This window comes from Pelophylax lessonae, assembly GCF_965119305.1.
Source record: "Pelophylax lessonae genome assembly, chromosome: 7".
In the NCBI taxonomy this organism is placed as follows: Eukaryota; Metazoa; Chordata; class Amphibia; order Anura; family Ranidae; genus Pelophylax; species Pelophylax lessonae.
The window spans coordinates 102642960-102664248 of NC_138774.1; the positions used below are offsets into that span (position 1 = coordinate 102642960).

The following is a 21289-nucleotide window of genomic DNA, read 5'->3' on the forward strand; positions in this document are numbered from 1 at the left end:
CCCTTAAAGTGCACACTTACCTTATTGAGTGCCGGAACTATTGGAGTTTTTCACTGTAAGGTTTCGGTGCTAAAAATCAGTAGTCCAGCGGTTCAAGTCCTGATGGGACTGTCATTCTTCTATACCCCTAACATGGTCTACACACATTTCAGGTCCTTTGTGGACTTGGCTGCACCTTGAAGCATTGGTAGCTTATCCTGTGCAGCTCACTACACTAAAATCTTGTTCTGATATTAAAACTTTAAAACAATGAAGAGTGAAGCTGTTTTTGTTAGAAGAAAATCTCAAGAAGGTTTAAGAAAATAAGTTTGGTGCAGGCATATACTATTTGCATCCCTTATCGTGGTACAGGGGAAGCAATATCAATCAGGACAGAGTGTCTAACTTGTCCAAATGATGTTCCCAGCATCTGCCTCATCTACAATGTTGTTACTCTGGGGTTTATTTACTAAAGCTGGAAAGTGCAAAATCTGGTGCAGCTCTGCATAGAAACCAATCAGCTTCCAGGTTATATTGTCAAAACTTAATTGAACAAGCTGAAGTTAGAAGCTGATTGGCTACCATGAACAGCTGCACCAGATTTTGCACACTCCAGTTTTAGTAAATCAACCCCTCTGTCTCATCTACAGACAATGTTGTTACTCTGTCTATGGGGCTTGTGTTGACTGGTTTGAGGCTTGTGTCCATTTAAACATACAAAGCAAATCTGAAAATATGGACCTTGAGAGTCTCTTAGAGAGGAGATCACCGATACTTTCAAATTAGGAGCTACTTTTCACTGTCCTTTACTTTTTCATCAGTATTGATAGAAAATAAAACGCCACAACACTGCTCATGGGTCCATCTCTTCCTTTCCACTTTCAATTGTAATTAAACTGACATTCCATACCGCTGCTCAATAGTTCAGATACAGCTCCTATTCCAATAAAGGTTAGATGGCAGCGACCCTTTTGATTGTTCATCTAGCCTTTACTAAAACAAAACTGGATTTGCACTATTGAGCAGCAGTGTGGAACTTCAATTCCTATTTATACTGTAGTACATTTCAAACCAAGGAGACAGTGTAGCTCCTCTGGGGTTTAAAAAGCTGCCTGCCCGATAACCAGATCACCGACTCCAAATTTATTGCAATACCGTTTTATAGCAATGCCATAAGGATAACTTGATAGGTCCAGCATATTACCACTTTCATAAGTGAATAAAGGGTTAATAAACCCAGGAGCCTGCATTCCCTATATCTGTCTCCCACAGTACACAGAACATGGAAATGCAATCATTTTAGTTAGTAAAACTGCTAAATACCTTTTCTCATCAGCAGTATATAGCAGTCCTGTGACTTCTATCAGTGCCTGGTTAAAGATTGTAGGAGGAGTTTTCATACTGCATTGGCTGTCCTATCAGGATGCAGGACCCCTGACTCTCTGTCTGGACAGTGCTGATCACATGCACCCTCCCAAGTGGCATCCCTGGGGTTATGGGTGGGCATCCCTGTCAGGCATGAACTGAGGAAAGCCAATCAATGGCACTTCCTATTTACTATATGACCAGCTGTGATTGGACACATCTGGTCACATGGTAAAGAGCCTACGTCAGTAGCCCCTTTACCGAGATCAGAGATGCGATGTGTCAGAGTGACACACCGCAGCACCGATCGCTGCTCTGTGCGCCCCCTGGGGGGGTGCGCAGAGCGCATTATCCTGCCCCCGTCATACGACGTCCGGTCAGGATAATGCAACCACCTTCCTGCCGTCATTTGCCTATAGGGCGGGCGGAAAGTGGTTAAATGCGGTTGCTGCATTTGTTTTCTTTTTTAGGCTGTTTCCCTTTTCATTTCACCTGAATATCTGGCTAGTAACACACTTCCTGTCTTAGGGTATCTCCCCTCTAAAAGGAGAAGCAACAGAGACACCTTTGGACAGCAGCATTGTTTGAGGGAAGGCTAGTGTTAATGCACTAGAAGATTTAAATGATCTTGAATAAAGCTGAACTCCAGCTAACACTTTATAAGCAGTTACAGCAACAGTTTTCCTTTTAAGATAAATGCTTTACAAAAATGTACAAAAGCCGCTGACCATTGTAAGCACCTGTGCCTCTTTTGCAGGACAGCTTGGTCTGTTAACAAAAGTTGGCTCGATGAATTAAAACGAAAAAAACAAAAAAACAAATGCAGCCACCACATCTAAGAATTGATAAGTTGTAATATAATACATTTTTGTTTTGGGGTTTATACCGCTTTAAACAGAGTTTATGTTTTTCAAATACGCTATATTAGCATAAGTATTGGGGGGCCTGCCTTTACATACACATGAACTTTAATGGCACCCCAGTTATAGTCCATAGGGTTCAATATTGAGTTGGCTCACCCTTTGCAGCTACAACAGCTTCAACTCTTCTGGGAAGGCTGTCCACAAGGTTTAGGAGTGTGTCTCTGGGAATGTTTGATAATTCTTCCAGAAGAGCATTTGTGAGATTAGGCACTGATGTGGACGAATAGGCCTGGCTTGCAGTCTCTGCTCTAATTCATCCCAAAGGTGTTCTATCGGGTTGAGGTGCAGCCCAGTCAATTTCCCCCACCCCAAACACACTCATCCATGTCTTTATGGACCTTGCTTTGTGCACTGGTGTGCAGTCATGTTGGAACAGGAAGGGGCCATCCCCAAACTGTTCCCACAAAGTTGGGAGCATTAAACTGTCCAAAATGTCTTGGTATCCCAAAGGTGTTCTATCAGGTTGACACCTTAAGAGTTCCCTTCACTGGAACTAAGGGGCCAAGCCAAACCCCTGAAAGTCAACCCCACACCATAATCCCCTCTCCACCAAATGATTTTGACCAGTGCACAAAACAAGGTCCATAAAGACATGGATGAGTGAGTTTGGGATGGAGGAACATGACTGACCTGCACAGAATCCTGACCTCAATCTGATAGAACACCTTTGGGATAAATTAGAGTGGAGACTGCAAGGCAGGCCTTCTCGTCCAACATCGGTGAGTGCCTGACCTCACAAATGCACTTCTGGAAGAACGGTCAAACATTTCCATAGACACACACCTAAACCTTGTGGACAGCCTTCCCAGAAGAGTTGAAGCTGTTATAGCTGCAAAGGGTGGGCCAACTCAATATTGAACCCTACGGACTAGAGACTTTATTAAAGTTAATGTGCGTGTAAAGACAGGCGTCCCAATACTTTTGGTAATATAGTGTATGTTAGACTACTTCATTCCATGGGATTGCTTAATGCATGTTTAACACTAAAAAAGGGAAGTCTATCTAAAATAGAAACAATTCTGCTAATGCTCCGGAAAACCATTGTTTTAAAAGAGAAAACAGCATTAGGGGAAACCGTTTCTCCAGAATCAGAGATTACAGTTTTGTTTTCTTTCACAAAGAAGCTGAGGATTTTCTGAATCACGATGAAGAGGTGTTCAGATGTGCCTACGTAGGAAACTAGTTCATAAGAGATGATACGATAATATATGATTTCTTTTTGTTTTGTTTTTTTAAAGGCAACAGTCACGTTTTACATTCATGCTTCACTACTTGTAAACAGTTTTGGTTATACTAAGCAGGTAATAAAATAAGATTTATCCAATTTTAATCAGCGCCACCACTGTTTACCTAGTGAAAAATAAACTAAATAACAGAAAGGCAGATACATACCGTAGTGCTTCCCACTTTACAACTTTAATAAAAAGCCCTAATAAAATCCACTTACAAGAATAAAAAATACAAAGTGCTTGTAAAGATTACATCAGCCGGCTCAGCACTCTCTGCAGCAGTGGTGGCAGCGTGACGCCACGGGCTCGGCTCCTCCCTCCTAGACGCTTAGCGCCCTAATTGGGCTTTTTCAGTAGGTAATACTAAGCAGGTAATAAAATAAACAGTAGGGATTTGTAAAGCCATTGCTTTTATATATTTGTGGCGCACAATTTAGACATACACTATATCAGGGCTTGACAAATTTTCCTGAAATCTAGGAGCCAGCTAAAAAAGTTAGGAGCCAGTTTTTTTTTTTTTAAACTAACAACCAAGCTTTATTTAATAAAACGAATACTAAATTTACACATAAATACGACTAGAACCCCACTCTCCTCTATAGCACAATTGGATGAAAACAGACTGTCTGTCTCTTTCCATCCGATGCCATCTGATCCGATCCACGGGATGGATAGAAAATAGAACCACCATCCGTCTGCTTTTGGTGGACAGGATCAGATGGCGGCAGATTACTGCTCCATAGAGGAGAATCAAGGGTCCGATCAGGTCTGCCTGAAAAACTGACAGGCGGACCTGATCAGACAGCCCGTGTGAAAGGGGCCTTCGGCTGTGGCATGGCGATGAGGAAAAAAAAAAAAAGGATATAGATATAGATATATATATATATAGATATATATATATATATCTATATATATATATATATAGATATATATTTATATATATATATTTTTTTTTTTTTTAATAATTGGAAAAAAAATAAATTTTTTTTATTTTTTTAATAATTAAAAAAAAGAAAAAAATATTATTTATTTATTTTTTTACATTTAAAAAATAAATTAAATAATAATAACCACACTCCCTGTCAAAGGTAACTAACTGGATAGAGAGATGGTAATGAATGAATTGAGAACAAAAAGGCAGTGGAAACAGTCATTACAACAGTCATTACTCCCGGCCTCCACAAGAGGGCGCCAGTTCCCCATTGGAAGCCTGTCATCTCAAGTAGGCCGAAAAGCCGGGGCCTCAATTTTTGGACGGCTCGGAAGTCCGTGCACTCCGTGCGCGGAAGTCCGGGCAAAAATGACAGGACACCTTCTGCAGGGCACCCCCAGGCGCCAGGTTGCTAATTCTAGTCGCAAATGCGACCTGGCGCCCGGGGATTGTCGAGCCCTGCACTATATTGTCAAAAGTATTGGAACACTTGCCTACACGCACATGAACTATAATGGCGTCCAAGTCTTAGTCAGTAGGGTTCAATATTGAGTTGGCCCACCCTTTGCAGCTATAGCAGCTTCAACTCTTCTAGGAAGGCTGTCCACAACGTTTAGGAGTGTGTCTATGGGAATGTTTGACCATTCTTCCAGAAGTGCATTTGTGAGATTAAGCACTGATGTTGGACGGAGAAAGGCCTGGCTTGCAGTCCCCACTCTGATTCATCCCAAAGGTGTTCATCTGGTTGAGGTCAGGACTCTGTGTAGGCCAATCAAGTTCCTCCACCCCAAACTCACCCATCCATGTCTTTATGGACCTTGCTTTGTGCACTGGTCTAAATCATTTGGTGGAGGGGGGATTTTGGAGTATGGTTGTTTTTCCAGGGGTTGGGCTTGGCCCCTTAGTTCCAGTGAAGGGAACTCTTAAGGCATCAGCATACTAAGACAGTTTGGACAATTTAATGCTCCCAACTTTGTAGGAACAGTTTGGTGGTGGCCCCTCCCTGTTCCAACATGACTGCGCCCCAGTGCACAAAGCAAGATCCATAAAGACATGGATGAGGGAGTTTGGGGTGGAGGAACTTGACTGACCTCCACATCAGTGCCTGACCTCACAAAAGAGCTTTTGGAAGAATGGTCAAACATTCCCATAGACACACTCCTAAACCTTGTGGACAGCCTTCCTAGAAGAGTTGAAGCTGTTATAGCTGCAAAGGGTGGGCCAACTCAATATTGAACCCTATGGACTATGACTGGGATGCCATCAAAGTTCATGTGCGTGTAAAGGCAGGTGTCCTAATACTTTTGACATTATAGGGTATGTAGAGCTTAAAGAGGTATTAAACCCAATAGAAAACATTTTTTATATTGCAATTTAAAATACAGATGTGGAAACTGACTGCTGTCCACCTACCACTGTTCCACAATGCCCTAGTTTTGCTTGTCTGCAAGTGCGATCAAAGAACAAGAAGGTGGTCCAAGGACCAATTATTAATATAACTGTTGGAGTTAATCTTTTACTCTCCCTCTGTAGTGTCTATTAACCCATTAATGCCTCTTGTTCCAAAATTCGAACAATAGTGATGTGGGAAATGTTTATATCCTACTGCTCTAGGTAACATGAATTTTATGTGCAAATTAAAAAAAATTTCAACCTTAGGCATGAATAGGTTAAGTGTCCTAGTGGCCATCTAAACTTTTTGGAGAAATGTGAAGAAAATATACTCAAATGATCAATTCATCCATTATTTAAATATTAATTGCATAATATATTTGTTATATGTAAGTATCTGTAATATTAGTGTAAACTCCAGCAATCCCCCACACCCAACATTAGAACCTTAAGGCCCTACACACATGCACAGCCGTAGAGGCGCATGGCTCAGTTTCAGATAGTAACACCGCCTGGAATTGCACAAGATGGGGCAGTACAATAGGGCATTTATATACAGTATACCACAAAAGTGAGTACACCCCTCACATTTCTGTAAATATTTTATTATATCTTTTCTTTTGCTTATCTTTTTGCTACAATGTAAAGTAGTGAGTGTACAGCTTGTTTAACAGTGTAAATTTGCTGTCCCCTCAAAATACCTCAACACACATTAATGTCTAAACCGCTGGCAACAAAAGGAAGTACAACATTTTGTACAAAATGTCCAAATTGGGCCCAAAGTGTCAATATTTTGTGTGGCCACCATTATTTTCCAGCACTGCCTTTTCCAGCACTGCATGGAGTTCACCAGAGCTTCACAGGTTGCCACTGGAGTCCTCTTCCACTCCTCCATGACGACATCACGGAGCTGGTGGATGTTAGAGACCTTGCGCTCCTCCACCTTCCGTTTGACAATGTCCCACAGATGCTCAATAGGGTTTAGGTCTGGAGACATGCTTGGCCAGTCAATCACCTTTACCCTCAGCTCCTTTAGCAAGGCTGTGGTCATCTTGGAGGTTGTTATCATGTTGGAATACTGCCCTGCGGCCCAGTCTCTGAAGGGAGGGGATCATGCTCTGCTTCAGTATGTCACAGTACATGTTGCCATTCATGGTTCCTTCAATGAACTGTTGCTCCCCAGTACCGGCAGCACTCATGCAGCCCCAGAACATGACACTCCCACCACCACGCTTGACTGTAGGCAAGACACACTTGTCTTTGTACTCCTCACCTGGTTGCCGCCACACATGCTTGACACCATCTGAACCAAACAAGTTTATCTTGGTCTCATCAGACCACAGGACATGGTTCCAGTAATCAATGTCCTTAATCTGCTTGTCTTCAGCAAACTGTTTGCTGGCTTTCTTGTGCATCATCTTTAGAAGAGGCTTCCTTCTGGCACGACAGCCATGCAGGCCAATTTTATGCAGTGTGCAGCGTATGGTCTGAGCACTGACAGGTTGACCCCTTCAACCTCTGCAGCAATGCTGGCAGCACTCATACTTCTATTTCCCAAAGACAACCTCTGAATATGACGCTGAGCACGTGCCCTCAACTTCTTTGGTCGACCATGGCGAGACTTGTTCTGAGTGGAACCTGTCCTGTTAAACTGCTGTATGGTCTTGGCCACCATGCTGCACCTCAGTTTCAGGGTCTTGGCAATCTTCTTATAGCCTAGGCCATCTTTATGTAGAGTAACAATTCTTTTTTTAAGATTCTCAGAGAGTTATTTGCCATGAGGTGCCATGTTGAACTTCCAGTGACCAGTATGAGAGAGTGTATGAGAGTATGAGAGCAATAACACCAAATGTAACATCCCTGCTCCCCATTCACACCTGAGACCTAGTAACACTAACGAGTCACATGAACCCTGGAGGGGAAAATGGCTAGTTGGTCCCAATTTTGACATTTTTACTTTCTTTTGTTGCCAGCGGTTTAGACATTAATGGCTGTGTGTTGAGTTATTTTGAGGGGGCTGTTATACAAGCTGTACACTCACTACTTTACATTGTAGCAAAGTGTAATTTCTTCAGTGTTGTCACATGAAAAGATATAAGAAAATATTTACAAAAATATGAGGGGTGTACTCACTTTTGTTAGATACATATTTACAGTCAGGTCCATAAATATTGGGACATCGACACAATTATAATCTTTTTGTCTCTATATACCACCACAATGGATTTGAAATGAAACAAACAAGATGTGCTTTAACTGCAGACTTTCAGCTTTAATTTGAGGGTATTTACATCCAAATCAGGTGAACGGTGTACGAATTACAACAGTTTGTATATGTGCCTCCCACTTTTTAAGGGACCAAATTAATGGGACAGATTAACAATCATAAATCAAACTTTCACTTTTAAATTCTTGGTTGCAAATCCTTTGCAGTCAATTACACCCTGAAGTCTGGAACGCATAGACATCACCAGACGCTGGGGATCATCCCTGGTGATGCTCTGCCAGGCCTCTACTGCAACTGTCTTCAGTTCCTGCTTTGTTCTTGGGGCATTTTCCCTTCAGTTTTGTCTTCAGCAAGTGAAATGCATGCTCAATCCGATTCAGGTCAGGTGATTGACTTGGCCAATGCATAACATTCCACTTCTTTCCCTTAAAAAACCCTTTGGTTGCTTTCGCAGTATGCTTCGGGTTATTGTCCATCTGCACTGTGAAGCGCCGTCCAATGAATTCTGAAGCATTTGGCTGAATATGAGCAGATAATATTGCCCAAAACACTTCAGAATTCATCCTGCTGCTTTTGTCAGCAGTCACATCATCAATAAATACAAGAGAACCAGTTCCATTGGCGCCCATACATGCCCACGCCATGACACTACCACCACCATGCTTCACTGATGAGGGGGTATGCTTTGGATCATGAGCAGTTCCTTTCCTTCTCCATACTCTTCTCTTCCCATCACTCTGGTACAAGTTGATCTTGGTCTCATCTGTCCATAGGATGTTGTTCCAGAACTGTGAAGGCTTTTTTAGATGTTGTTTGGCAAACTCTAATCTGGCCTTCCTGTTTTTGAGGCTCACCAATTGTTTACATCTTGTGGTGAACCCTCTGTATTCACTGTGGTGAAGTCTTCTCTTCATTGTTGACTTTGACACACATACAACACCTACCTCCTGGAGAGTGTTCTTGATCTGGCCAACTGTTGTGAAGGGTGTTTTCTTCACCAGGGAAAGAATTCTTCGGTCATCCACCACAGTTGTTTTCCGTGGTCTTCCGGATCTTTTGGTGTTGCCGAGCTCACCGGTGCATTCTTTATTTTTAAGGATGTTCCAAACAGTTGATTTGGCCACACCTAATGTTTTTGCTATCTCTCTAATGGGTTTGTTTTTTTTTGTTTTTTTTCAGCCTAATGATGGCTTGCTTCACTGATAGTGACAGCTTTTGAGATCTCATATTGAGAGTTGACAGCAACAGATTCCAAATGCAAATAGCACACTTGAAATGAACTCTGGACCTCTTATCTGCTCCTTGTAGATGGGATAATGAGGGAATAACACACACCTGGCCATGGGACAGCTGAGCAGCCAACTGTCCCATTACTTTTGGTCCCTTAAAAAGTGGGAGGCACATATACAAACTGTTGTAATTCCTACACCTTTCACCTGATTTGGATGTAAATACCCTCAAATTAAAGCTGAAAGTCTGCAGTTAAAGCACATCTTGGTTGTTTCATTTCAAATCCATTGTGGTGGTGTATAGAGCCAAAAATATTAGAATTGTGTTGATGTCCCAATATTTATGGACCTGACTGTATATATATATATATATATTTATAGTAACATTGGTACAAACTGGACCAAGAACTAGGGGGTTCCAAATTTGAGAGTGGTACCATTTATGACCTTAGTGCCTTTATTGGCTTTGTTGGAGGAGGTGTAGACACAAAACACTTTAAAGTGGTTGTAAAGGCTAAAGGTTTTTTACCTTCATGTATTCTATGCATAAAGTGTTCAGTGTGCAGCTGCCCCCTCAGCACCCCTAATACTTAAGCCCGATCTCGTTTCAGTGATGTGCACGAGAGCCGAGGATATCCCGGGTCTCTTCTGCCTGATTGGCTGAGTCTCCTGCTGTTGTCAGCTACAGCCAGTGAGGCAGGGGCGGGGCTGTCTTATGGACACAGAGAGTCGGCTCAGGAGCAAGCAAGCACAAGCTTGCTATGGGGGTGCTCGGAAAGGAGGAGGGACCTGGAGCACGGGTGGGGGACCCGAGAAGAGGAAAATTGGGGCTGCTCTTTGCAAAACCAGAGCAAATAAGTATGACATGTTTGTTATTAAAAAAATTAAATAAAATCTTTTACAATTACTTTAATGAAGTCTAGAATTTGGAGACTCGAGAGGAATTTATTCTACAAGTGTCAATCTAACATTGATTTCAGTTTTGAGTGGAGTTGCCTTTGCATGGATGTTAGTTATATTTACTGGTCTATCACCCTGTTATGTTATAACCACCCTCCTATTAAGTTCTTTTTCAGTTCTTTATTCTTTGTCCAACCCAACCTCCTGTTTTCTTCTGACAGATGATGTTATGGAGTTAATCAGCAATGATTCTGTAAATACAAGAACACAGAACGATATGGGATCCTTTCCTATGTTACCCAATCATGTTCCATGTGGCAGTCTCCTTGATACAGTAACTATCAACCAACTACCAGCAGAACCAATTGTTTCTCCTGAATGGCAACCATGCCAGACCTCTGCACAACCCACCCTGATCATCAAGGAACAGCCAAAGCAGCGGGGGATGCGCTTCCGGTATAAGTGCGAGGGGAGGTCTGCCGGCAGCATCCTGGGGGAAAGCAGCACTGATCAAACCAAGACCCTTCCTGCAATACAGGTGAGGACATTGGTCACACATTACAGTGCCTTGAAAAAGTATTCATACTCCTTGAAATGTTCCACATTTTGTCATATTACAACCAAGAACGTAAATATATGTTATTGGGATTTTATGTGATAAACCAACACAAAGTGTCACATAATTGTTAAGTGGAAGGAAAATGAAAAATGTTTTTTTTTTACATTTTTTACAAATAAATATCTAAAAAGTGTGGCATGCATTTGTATTTAAGTCAATACTGTGTAGAACCATGTTTCGCTGCAATTACAGCTACAAGTCTTTTTGGGGATGTCTCTACCAGCTTTGTACATCTAGAGAGTGACATTTTTGCCCATTCTTCTTTGCAGAATAGCTCAAGCTCTGTTAGATTGGATGGAGAGTGTTTGTGAACAGCAATTTTCAAGTCTTGCCCACAGATGCTCAATTGGATTTAGATTGTCTACTTTGACTGGGCCATTCTAACATATGAATATACTAAGCCATTTCATTGTAACTCTGGCTGTATGTTTAGGGTCGTTGTCCTGCTGGAAGGTGAATCTCTGCCCCAGTCTCAAGTCTTTTGCAGACTCTAACAGGTTTTCTTCTAAGATTGCCCTGTATTTAGCTCCATCCATCTTCCCATCAGCTCTGATCAGCTTATCTGTCCCTGCTGAAGAAAAGCATCCCCACAACATGATGCTTCCACCACCATGTTTCACGGTTGGGATGGTGTGTTCAGGGTGATGGTGTTAGTTTTCCGCCACACATAGCATTTTGCTTTTGGGCCAAAAAGTTAAATTTTGGTCTCATCTGACCAGAACATCTTCTTCCACATGTTTGCTGTGTCCCCAGGTGGCTTCTCGCAAACTGCAAACGGGACTTCTTATGGCTTTCTTTCAACAATGGCTTTCTTCTTGCTACTCTTCCATAAAGGCCAGATTTGTGGAGTGCACGACTAATAGTTGTCCTGTGGAAAGATTCTCCCACCTGAGCTGTGGATCTCTGCAGCTCCTCCAGACTTAACATGGGCCTCTTGGCTGCTTCTCTGGTTAATGCTCTCCTTACCGGGCCTGTCAGTTTAGGTGGATGGCCATGTTTTTGTAGGTTTGCAGTTGTGCCATACGTTTTCCATTTTTGGATGATGGATTGAAAATTGCTCTGTGAGATGTTCAAAGCGTGGGATATGTTTTTTTTTTTAACCCAACCCTGCTTTAAACTTCTCCACAATTTTATCCCTGACCTGTCTGGTGTGTTCTTGGCCTTCATGATGATGTTTGTTCGCTAAGGTTTTCTAACAAACCTCTGAGGGCTTCACAGAACAGCTGTATTTATACTGAGATTAAATTACACACAGATAGACTCTCTTTACTAATTAGGTGATTTCTGAAGGCAATTGGTTCCACTAGATTTTAGTTAGGGGTATCAGAGTAAAGGGGGCTGAATACAAATGCACGCCACACTTTTCAGATATTTATTTGTAAAAAAATATTGAAAACGATTTATAATTTTCCTTCAACTTTTAATACTAATATTCATTATTTTATTATTTATTTAGTATACAGTACCGAAGGAACTACTTTTAATACATTTATTACACGGCCGCAAGTCTCCTAATCCTCCCCGCCCCGCCCCCTGTAAGAACTCGATGATATTTGCATCCGTACCGCCTCCTCTCAGGTGTACCGCCTCCTCTCAGGTCTACTAATCCTCCCCGCCCCCTGTAAGAACTCGATGACGCCTCAGCCCCGCCTCTTCTCAGTCAGCTGTTCATCGGACCTCCAGAATGCCTTGTGCGCGTGCGCACCGGGGCAGAAGTGACGAGAGTCTGAGCGGGTATAGCATTCTGTCACAACAGCGGCAACTTCCTCAACATTGCCGTCCCTATGGAAACCCGTACTATGCCGATCGCATAGTACTGGGCATGCGCGAGATTTCGCGCTGGACTCACAGGCTTCTGCCCACTAGAACAAGGAAGAAGGGAAGACATTTCCCCACAACGGACTCGGCGATCCAGAACAAAGATGGCGGCACTCGTCATACATTTTATAAAGTAAGATTTTATACGTGCAAACCGATTATTTCATTGTAAGAAACAGGATTAGCGGATGTATAGAGGTCTAAGGGTCACTGTTTGGGGGACATTAAAAAAAAAAAACGATTCTGTGCCCGGAACTCCGCTTTAAGATTTTTTTCCTTCGAAATCTGTACTAATGAGACGAAAATCGGACTTTGTATTACGGACAACAAAAATTTTATAGCCTGCACATCAGGATTTTGTCAGCCGAAAAGTCGGAGTTGGCTGTCGAAAGCCCCATACTAACAATCCGAAAATCGGCAGATCGGTCGTCGGACGAAATTTCCCTTCAGATTTTCTTATCATGTGTACGGGCCTTTAGATAGACTCCACTTTTGGTTGTATAATACCTCCACAGGACTCTATCTGGTAGCAATCTTACTTGATTATATCCTCAACCAGGGATAGTGCTCCCAGAGATAGGGAGATTTTGTTAGGGAGGAGGAGAGAAACAAATCCAACATAGCGTAATTCCGTTACAAAAGAACAAAGTTTATTTAAATAAATAGTTACACTCACATGACAATGTGTCAACCTGACACTAGGATTCTCAGCAATGAAAATAAATATAGAAGGAACTCCCGGCCGTCTCCAGCCCTGGTGATCCAAGGCGCTTGATTACACATTTTCCTGTTCCCTATAACACATTGGCTTCATAGGAAGGATTCCTCTGTCAGCACTATCTGTGGTTGCAGGAAGGAAATTTGCTCCGTCTTTGGCTGGCCTTAGAGATTAATGGAACCAGCAACTAGCATTGGTCAACAGTGGATGCCTCAATATTCTTCTCATGACAGTTTCATGGCATGGGTTTCCCATTCAATTTGCTATCCCTTAAAAATGATAATAAAGGCCCTGATTGCTTTGGATACATTCAACAACCTGCCAGGACATGCCGACTTCTGCAGTTTTGGAAGAACCAGAGTGAGCTATAGATGCCAAAAGGTTGGCCGCTGACTGGCAAAGCATGCTGGGGTTTCTAGTGGAGAACAGTCTCTGCCAGCTTTATAGAAATCGGTTGTTTGGCAACGTGACTTATCGTGGTTTCATTTTCTGTTGTATTAATTATGCACTTTTTTCTGAGCACAGATAGTGATTGATGAGAATTGTACAGCTTAACAATCCTTGGAAAGTACCTAAGATTCCCCATATCCTAGCAGCCTCATCACACCTGTCACCTCCTTGTTTTGTTGCTGTAGCTGTTAAACTGCGAGGCGATCCGGGAGGTTCATATTAGCGTCTGCCTAGTTTGGAAGGACTCTCCTCATCGTATCCACCCGCATTCTCTTGTGGGGAAAGACTGTAAGGACGGCATCTGTGAAGTCTTACTGCACCCCAGTGAAGGAGAGACTGAACACTGGTGAGCTGAATATTAATGGTAACACACAAAGCAATACAGAGTGCTTCATTACCTAATTGTCATATTCCTGTTCTTAAAGATACAGGCGAAAATATGTACAGTAGCTGTTCTGCCAAACGATTTGTATTTACACAGCTCTGTGGCATAGCACATTCCTGTCTAGTAGAACAGGAGGCCAGCTTTTCTCTACTGCAGGTAGATAACAGATCTTGCTCTTCCGCAGCCTGTGACTAGACAGTGAAAGAAGAAGCAGCAGACTGATGAGCATATCTCTCTGTCACCTTGCTCTCCCCTCCATTCAGCTTCTTCTTTGTTAGTACATGAGCACTGCAGTACACCTCACTGGCGTCTTTGCTGCTTTCCCCTCTCTCTGCCTGAGCTCTGCTGCTTTGATAGACTGCAAGAGGCTGACACCAAGTCCAGTTTCAGCATTTAACTGCTTGCATGTTAAAAAACACATTTAGTTACCTGCCACCATGACTTCAGAGATTGTATTCTAGAATTGTTGTTCTTGTGTTTGTTAATTAAAAAATCTTCTCAATAAAAACTATTGAACCAGAAAAAAAAAAACATTTAATGATTGTATTAACCATTTTCTGCTCACCTGCAATGTACTGCGGGCGAGCAGCTGGTGTAGGCAAAGCGACGTACCTGCACAACGATGCCAACTTCCAGGTTTAGGGCGTGTGCATGTGTGTGCCCCGCCCAGCACCCACTGTGATTGTACACAGCGGGAGCCTGTCAGCAAGTCCCAGCCAATGGTTCACACCCAGGACCTGCTGATCGGCTGCATACATTCACAGCCTAGAGCTCTGTGTTGATAAACAACACAGAGCTTTGTACAGAGGGAGTAATCTGTCAGTTGCTCATCCCTGCAAAGCAGGGGTGAGAAACTGAGAGATCTAGTAGTAAAAGCAGCACATTGTACACACATTACGTATAGTTAGGCACACATATAACCCTTTGAGTGCCCTAGATGTTAACCCCTTCCCAGCCAGTGTCATTGGTACAGTGACGGTATATAGTATTATCACTGATCTCTAATAATGGCACTGTTGATGTCAGTGGCGGTTAGTCAGTTCCCCCCAGCGTCAGTTTGTGTCAGATTGTCTGCCGCACCATCGCAGTACCATTCACTGATTACCACCATTAGTAGTATAAAAAAAATACAAACTCTAGTATAAATACTAGAGTTTGTAGGTGCTATAATATTCACCAAAAGAACGCTCTATTTGTGTGAAATAAATCTATATAAATTTGGTTTGTGTACAGCCTTGCATGACCGTGCAATTACCAGTTAAAGTAGCGCAGTGCTGAATAGCAAAACATGGCCTGGTCATGAAGGGGGTAAAATCTTCCAGAGCTCAAGTGTTAGCAATACTGCCTCCTATGAATGCACAGATCCTTGACTAAAGCCTAGTAGACACGGGTCGAATATCGGACAACATCGGCCAGTTCATTAGAAACTGACCGACATTTGGCCAGTGTGTATGCCAACCGGTTGAAGGGTCATGACCGAAAACGTTCAGAAAAAGTGTTCTGGGGGGGGGGGGGGCCCTGTTGGAACACAATAGCTCAGCAGGGGAGATCGCTGTACTAACATCAGATTGTTAGTACAGCGGCTCCGACCTGAGCTGTCAGTTTTTTTTTTTCTTTAACCCGCTTGGTTGAATGAACAAAAACTAGTAGTGTGCACCAGGGTTATGAGACCAAGCTCCAACGTTTCTCAGTGGTGTTAGAGTTTGCCGCAAACACACACAAACTCCTATTGGCCTCTTACTATGATGGAGTGCCTCAGTGGCCAATAGAAATGTAAATGAGGCAGGACGGAGAAAGGCAGTTGCTTTCAGTGAGAGAATGGCCTGGGATTTGTCTGGAATTACAGGGATTTGGAAGTGGCTGAAGCTAGACTATACTAGTTGCCTGTCCTTCATACCTGCAGATGATTTTTGTCTCTTTTAAACACAAGTCAGCAATAGAAAAACAGACATCCCTTAAAGAAATTATTCAGAATGGTTCAGCATAAAACATTTTTACCAATCCCCATTCCCATGATTTTTGTAGATGGTATTTATATGGTTCTTGTTTCACCTCTGTATTTCTCCTTCCTCCAGCTTTAGTAACCTTGGTATTCAATGTGTCCGGAAAAAGGAAATTGAGTCATCAGTTAAAGCCAGGCTAAATTTGGGGATAGATCCCTATAACGGTGAGCACCAACACTTATATCCATATTTTTATTGTACACTGCTCTTAGGTTACTAACCGGTTAAACTGTTTCAGCAAGTTTTTTTAATTAGGGGAGAGTCATCCCTAGATATCATTGATTTATGATTGGCTGCTTCTTAGGGGTCTCAGCTATCTATCAGTGGAAACAACCAATCACAAAAAAACAAAGGAGTTAAACATTTGCTGTCAACTGTATCTCTGAAAAAACTGTCAAGGTAAAACTTAAACCTGTTGTAAACTCTTCCATATTAGCAGCGAAGGGACTTTCCTCAGGGGATGCACAGAAATGAAACAAATCTTCCTACATAAGTTGTACCTGTTTATCTGAAGTCTTCTCTACATTCATCCAAAGTGCTGAATTTATAAGTTTGTGAGAGAGTTTAGAAAAAAGGAGGCGGAGAGTTCAACTTACACTCTGCAGTGCTCAGTGAGGAGAGCTCTGACAGCTGATTGGAGGGAAGAGACACACTCCCCTTCACACAGCACACAGGGACAGAGCTGAGGCTGGAGGTCCCTCCTCTGTCACCTTTTTTCTCTTGGTGTCAGGAATACTTGCCAGAAGTGATTCATGCTGATAGCAGAAGAATGAAGCAGCAGGCAGGAATTGCACTTAGTGCTTTTAATTGACAAAAGTATACACTGTAGAGGGATATGCTTTGTTCATATTTAATGTCTGTGGTTTACAACCACTTTCAACCTGTTGGATGAGAGCTCTTCACTGTGGTAGAAAAAAAACTGATTTCTGTTTTTTCGGAACCTAGCTGAACCTGAGCATGAGCAAGGCACATGTGCACTAAAGTAGTTCCCTTTACAGTAAACCCCCCTCCATTGCGGGGGTTACGTTCCAGACCCAGCCGCGAAAAGTGAAATTCCGCGAAATAGAAAAACCCTATTAAAATGCATTGTAGGCATGATTTTTTTACTGTCACTGTACGTGTAGAAGCATTTTAAGGTCTTTAAACACACTTTTAAAACAATAGAAACTCATTTAAACACATAAAAGATACTTAGAGACAGAGCAAGAGCTATGAAAAACACAAAAATCTTTCATTTTTAATGATTTATATAGTAAAATAACATTACAAAAAAAAACGCGAATTACCGGGACCGCAAAAACTGAACCGCGATGTAGCGGGGGATTACTGTATTCCATTCCTGACCATAACATAAAAAGTTATGTAGAGAGGCGAGGGGAGGGACAGAGGAGCTGGTTCAGCACAGACAGTAATTAGAAACTCCCAGAAGAGATGAGGACTATATGCAGGGAGTGTGGGCTGTCATATAGGGAATTGACTTTTCCTGGTGTTGTCAAATGTTCTAGCAAGTTCAAAAGAGCATTGCAAGTTAATACAATATCATTTACAGAAAGGAAAAGCGTAGCAAATAAAGATTTAAAATACTTGATTTTTCAGTGCTTTTGCCTGCAATCTTTAAGGTTGGTGACAGGGTCTCTTTAAGCCTCCTTTGAAAATAATCCTGAAGTGTGAACTGTTCTTCTCGTCTTTAACAACCAATTAGATTCTCCTGTTCTGCAGATATGGGAGAATTGTAATTGACTGATTGCCATGAGTGTCAGTGGTGTATTTCCCTTCATTCCCGTATTGCCAGATAAGTCTTGATGAATGTACATATCCATCAGTGTATTTGCTTTACCTGCTCTTCATTTAACCCAACAGCTGGTATGTGGCGGCACCATGAAGAGGTGGATCTGAACGTGGTCAGACTTTGTTTTCAGGCTTGGTATATTTCATCTCCCGGACAGCGAATGACAATCGGACCTGTATTGTCAGAACCCGTATACGATAAGAGTAAGTAGTCAAGAAAAACCAAGGGGGATAAGTGGTAAATTAAGTCATGGATCTATTAAAAAAATGAATGTGTTTTTACATAAAGCTGTCAGAAGTATTGGAATCTGTCTTAAAATTGGCCTCCCATAATCCCATGCCCTGATGAATAGTATTTTTGTGTTTGCAAGAGTTGGGTCAGAAGTCATAAAGCGACTTTGCAGGGGAAGGCAATGGGCCAAACAGGGGGCACCTGGAAATTAGGTGTGGGCTTCTTTCTCACCCTGCTTGAAAGCAAACCTTGTGTTTGGCTGGGAATGGGCACATAACTGGTTCACTTTAAATCAGGGGTGGGGAACCTACGGCCGGGGGGCCGTATGCGGCCCTCAAAGTCATTTGGTCCGGTCCCCCGTGCAAAGGGAGTCTGTGTCTCTCTGCTGATCTTTTAGGATGGAGCCGATGCTTCCTGTATAGTTTCGGCTCCGTTCTGACAGTCTGAGTGAGTCACAGGCGGAGTGCTATCAAATGCACTGCACCTGTGACCAATACAGGAAACATCGCCTCTTCCTCTAGTGCAGCGCCGCTGCTAGCCAGCATTTCCCGCCAACAGCACACACAGCTGTACCAGCCAGAACCAGATGTACCAGCCAGCTGTACCCACCAGCAGTACCAGCCAGCTATACCCACCAGCAGTACCCGCCAGCAGTTCTTTTCAAAACTTACCACCACAAGGAGTCGACTGCTCTCCAGACTAAAGTTTAAATGCATGCCCCTAACTTGTGCAAGTGTTAGGGTTTAGCTGGTTGGAGTAAGGGAGGGATGGGTAGACAGAAAAAAGAGAAACTTCTCTCTGCAGACAATATAGTGATCGGACACAACGGAGCTGGGCGGATGCCTGTGTGCTGATTGCATAAATGTGAGCATTGTCAGATTGTCACACTCGAAGTGCAATTTATCTGATCACATTGAAAACCATGCCATCTCTGTGTAGCTGAGATCTCAGCTGTTTGATCTGGGAATTAAATACACACATAGCAGCTATATGGAACCCGAAATGAAGAGCCATTCCTTTGTTTCCAGATCAGCATGGAGTTGCATGCAGGCAGCCTGTGTTAGTCAAAGGAGATGCAGCTGCTGTAAAGACTCACTCATAAAGCAAAGTTTTATAGGTCTGCAGGGACAGGCCCAGAGCAGAGACAGAGCCATGCACCCATCCCTACACGCCTATCAGACTTGGATGTGCAGGTGAGTCTTTACAGCCACTGCATCTCCATTGAGTAAAACAGGCTGCCAGCACACAGCTCCCTGCTGCCTCGGAAACATAAGTGGCTCTTCACACTGTAGGGACCTCTGCTCCCATGGGAATAAGTCCTAAAGTATGAAATCCAGTTTCTTTTGGTCACAGCTTAGAAGCAGATCACCTTAGAAGTCCATGCGCTCAGTTTTTGAAATGTTCTCACTGCCCCACGTGTCCTTTGTTTGAATTGGATATTTCTCTTCCTGCTTCTCTAGAATCCACAAATACATCAGAACTGAAGATATGCCGGATGAATAAAGAGTATGGCCGCGCTGAAGGTGGAGATGAGTTGTACATCCTGTGTGACAAGGTGCAGAAAGGTAACTGGTCATGGGTTGGGTCTGCATCCATCTCCTTTGTGATAATATAGAGAGGAACACAAATCGCTTTCTTGAGCAAAATAACAATCTATAGTCCTAGTAAATTGAAGTCCACACAAAATGGCTCACCGCCAGTATCTCAGTCCCACACTTGGGCTTAGGGTTCCCATCTGTTTCGGGTGCAATACAAGCTGCAAGGAATTGGCAAACCCAGACTCAGTCACCAGACAGCCCACCCAGTCTCACAGCTGTGGACTACTCCACTCTACCTCATAGACAGGTGATGATTCCTTCTTGCTGCTTTTCAAGACTCCATTGCAGGTGGATTAACCCTTTCTGGACCAAAGTGCCTGCAATCAGGGTTTGGAGGCTTATTCCCACCCAAAGTTTCTCAGAGCCTCTGAATTCCAGGTCTCAAATGAGGACTATCAATGCAGAGAATACTGAAATCAGTCCTCTCCTGTTCAACTGGACTACCCCAGAAATCCTCACCCTGCATGGGTGAAAACCCCTAAATACTAAATCAGCCTTTTTCAACCAGGGTGCCTTGAGGCTTCTTCAGGGGTGCCTTGGCAAAATGACTAAAAATGTATAAAAAATTGTACACAAGCAAGCAGGTGGATCAAGCCTTTTAGTCACACAAAGCCACAGGTTTATATTATGCACCATTACAACCTTTTAGACACTGGCATCCTTACAACCAATAATGTCATCAGTAATAAGGAGAGATGTCTGTTGCCTCCACAGCATCCTTGTGTAACTCTCCTCTGCCTCTCTCCCTCAGCACTCGGGTCACATTAGCTGAATGATGGAGAGAAATTGAGGGAGAAGAGAAACATTGGAATACTAGACCGTACCAGTGTGCAAAGATGTATTTGCTTTGGAACAAAAAATCACCTCTAACATTGGGTGTCCTACATGTGTATATGTTGCTGCATTATGTAAAACTATTAAAATCGTTTTTTACATTTTAGAATGGAGTGCCTTGACTGAAAAAAAGGTTGAGAATTACTGTGCTAAATTTGCTATCAAAGTCTCCCTTAAAGGGACAACAACCCAAAAAGAGAGGAAAGACGACTCCCGTCCAGGACCCATCCCATACAATATATATATCCAAAAAAATAAAAAATCATTTACATACTTTGCCACAATTGCTGTGCATTTGTGTGAATGAATGAATGATCAGTAAATATGTTTATATGAAAACAGCTGCCTGGGAGTGATTATTGTTCCTTTTGCTTACTCCACATGTGTTGCAGAAGATATCAAGGTGGTATTCTCTGACAGTTCATGGGAAGCCTGCGCCAACTTCTCCCAAGCCGATGTGCACAGACAGATTGCCATCGTTCTCAAGACGCCACCATACCATGATTTGCATATCTGTGACCCGGCAACCGTGCAAGTTTTCCTGCAGAGGATCACTGACGGCATCCGCAGCGATGGAGTGAGCTTCACATACATGCCACGTAATGGAGGTAAGTGTGTAGGGTATGGCGTCTGTCACTCAATTGTTGAAATTAGAGAAAAAAAAACATG

General features: G+C 42.7%; 1 protein-coding gene across 1 annotated transcript in view; it reads left to right on the plus strand.

Annotated features, from left to right (window-relative positions):
* The window catches only part of RELB (RELB proto-oncogene, NF-kB subunit), a 94463-nt gene that overhangs the window by 61325 nt on the left and 11849 nt on the right, over positions 1 to 21289 (plus strand). The window contains exons 3-8 of the mRNA XM_082264005.1: positions 10397 to 10713; positions 13966 to 14126; positions 16241 to 16332; positions 18029 to 18160; positions 19649 to 19753; positions 21013 to 21228. Of these exons, the coding sequence (XP_082120131.1) occupies positions 10397 to 10713; positions 13966 to 14126; positions 16241 to 16332; positions 18029 to 18160; positions 19649 to 19753; positions 21013 to 21228 (1023 nt within the window). The remainder of the gene's footprint in view (positions 1 to 10396; positions 10714 to 13965; positions 14127 to 16240; positions 16333 to 18028; positions 18161 to 19648; positions 19754 to 21012; positions 21229 to 21289) is intronic.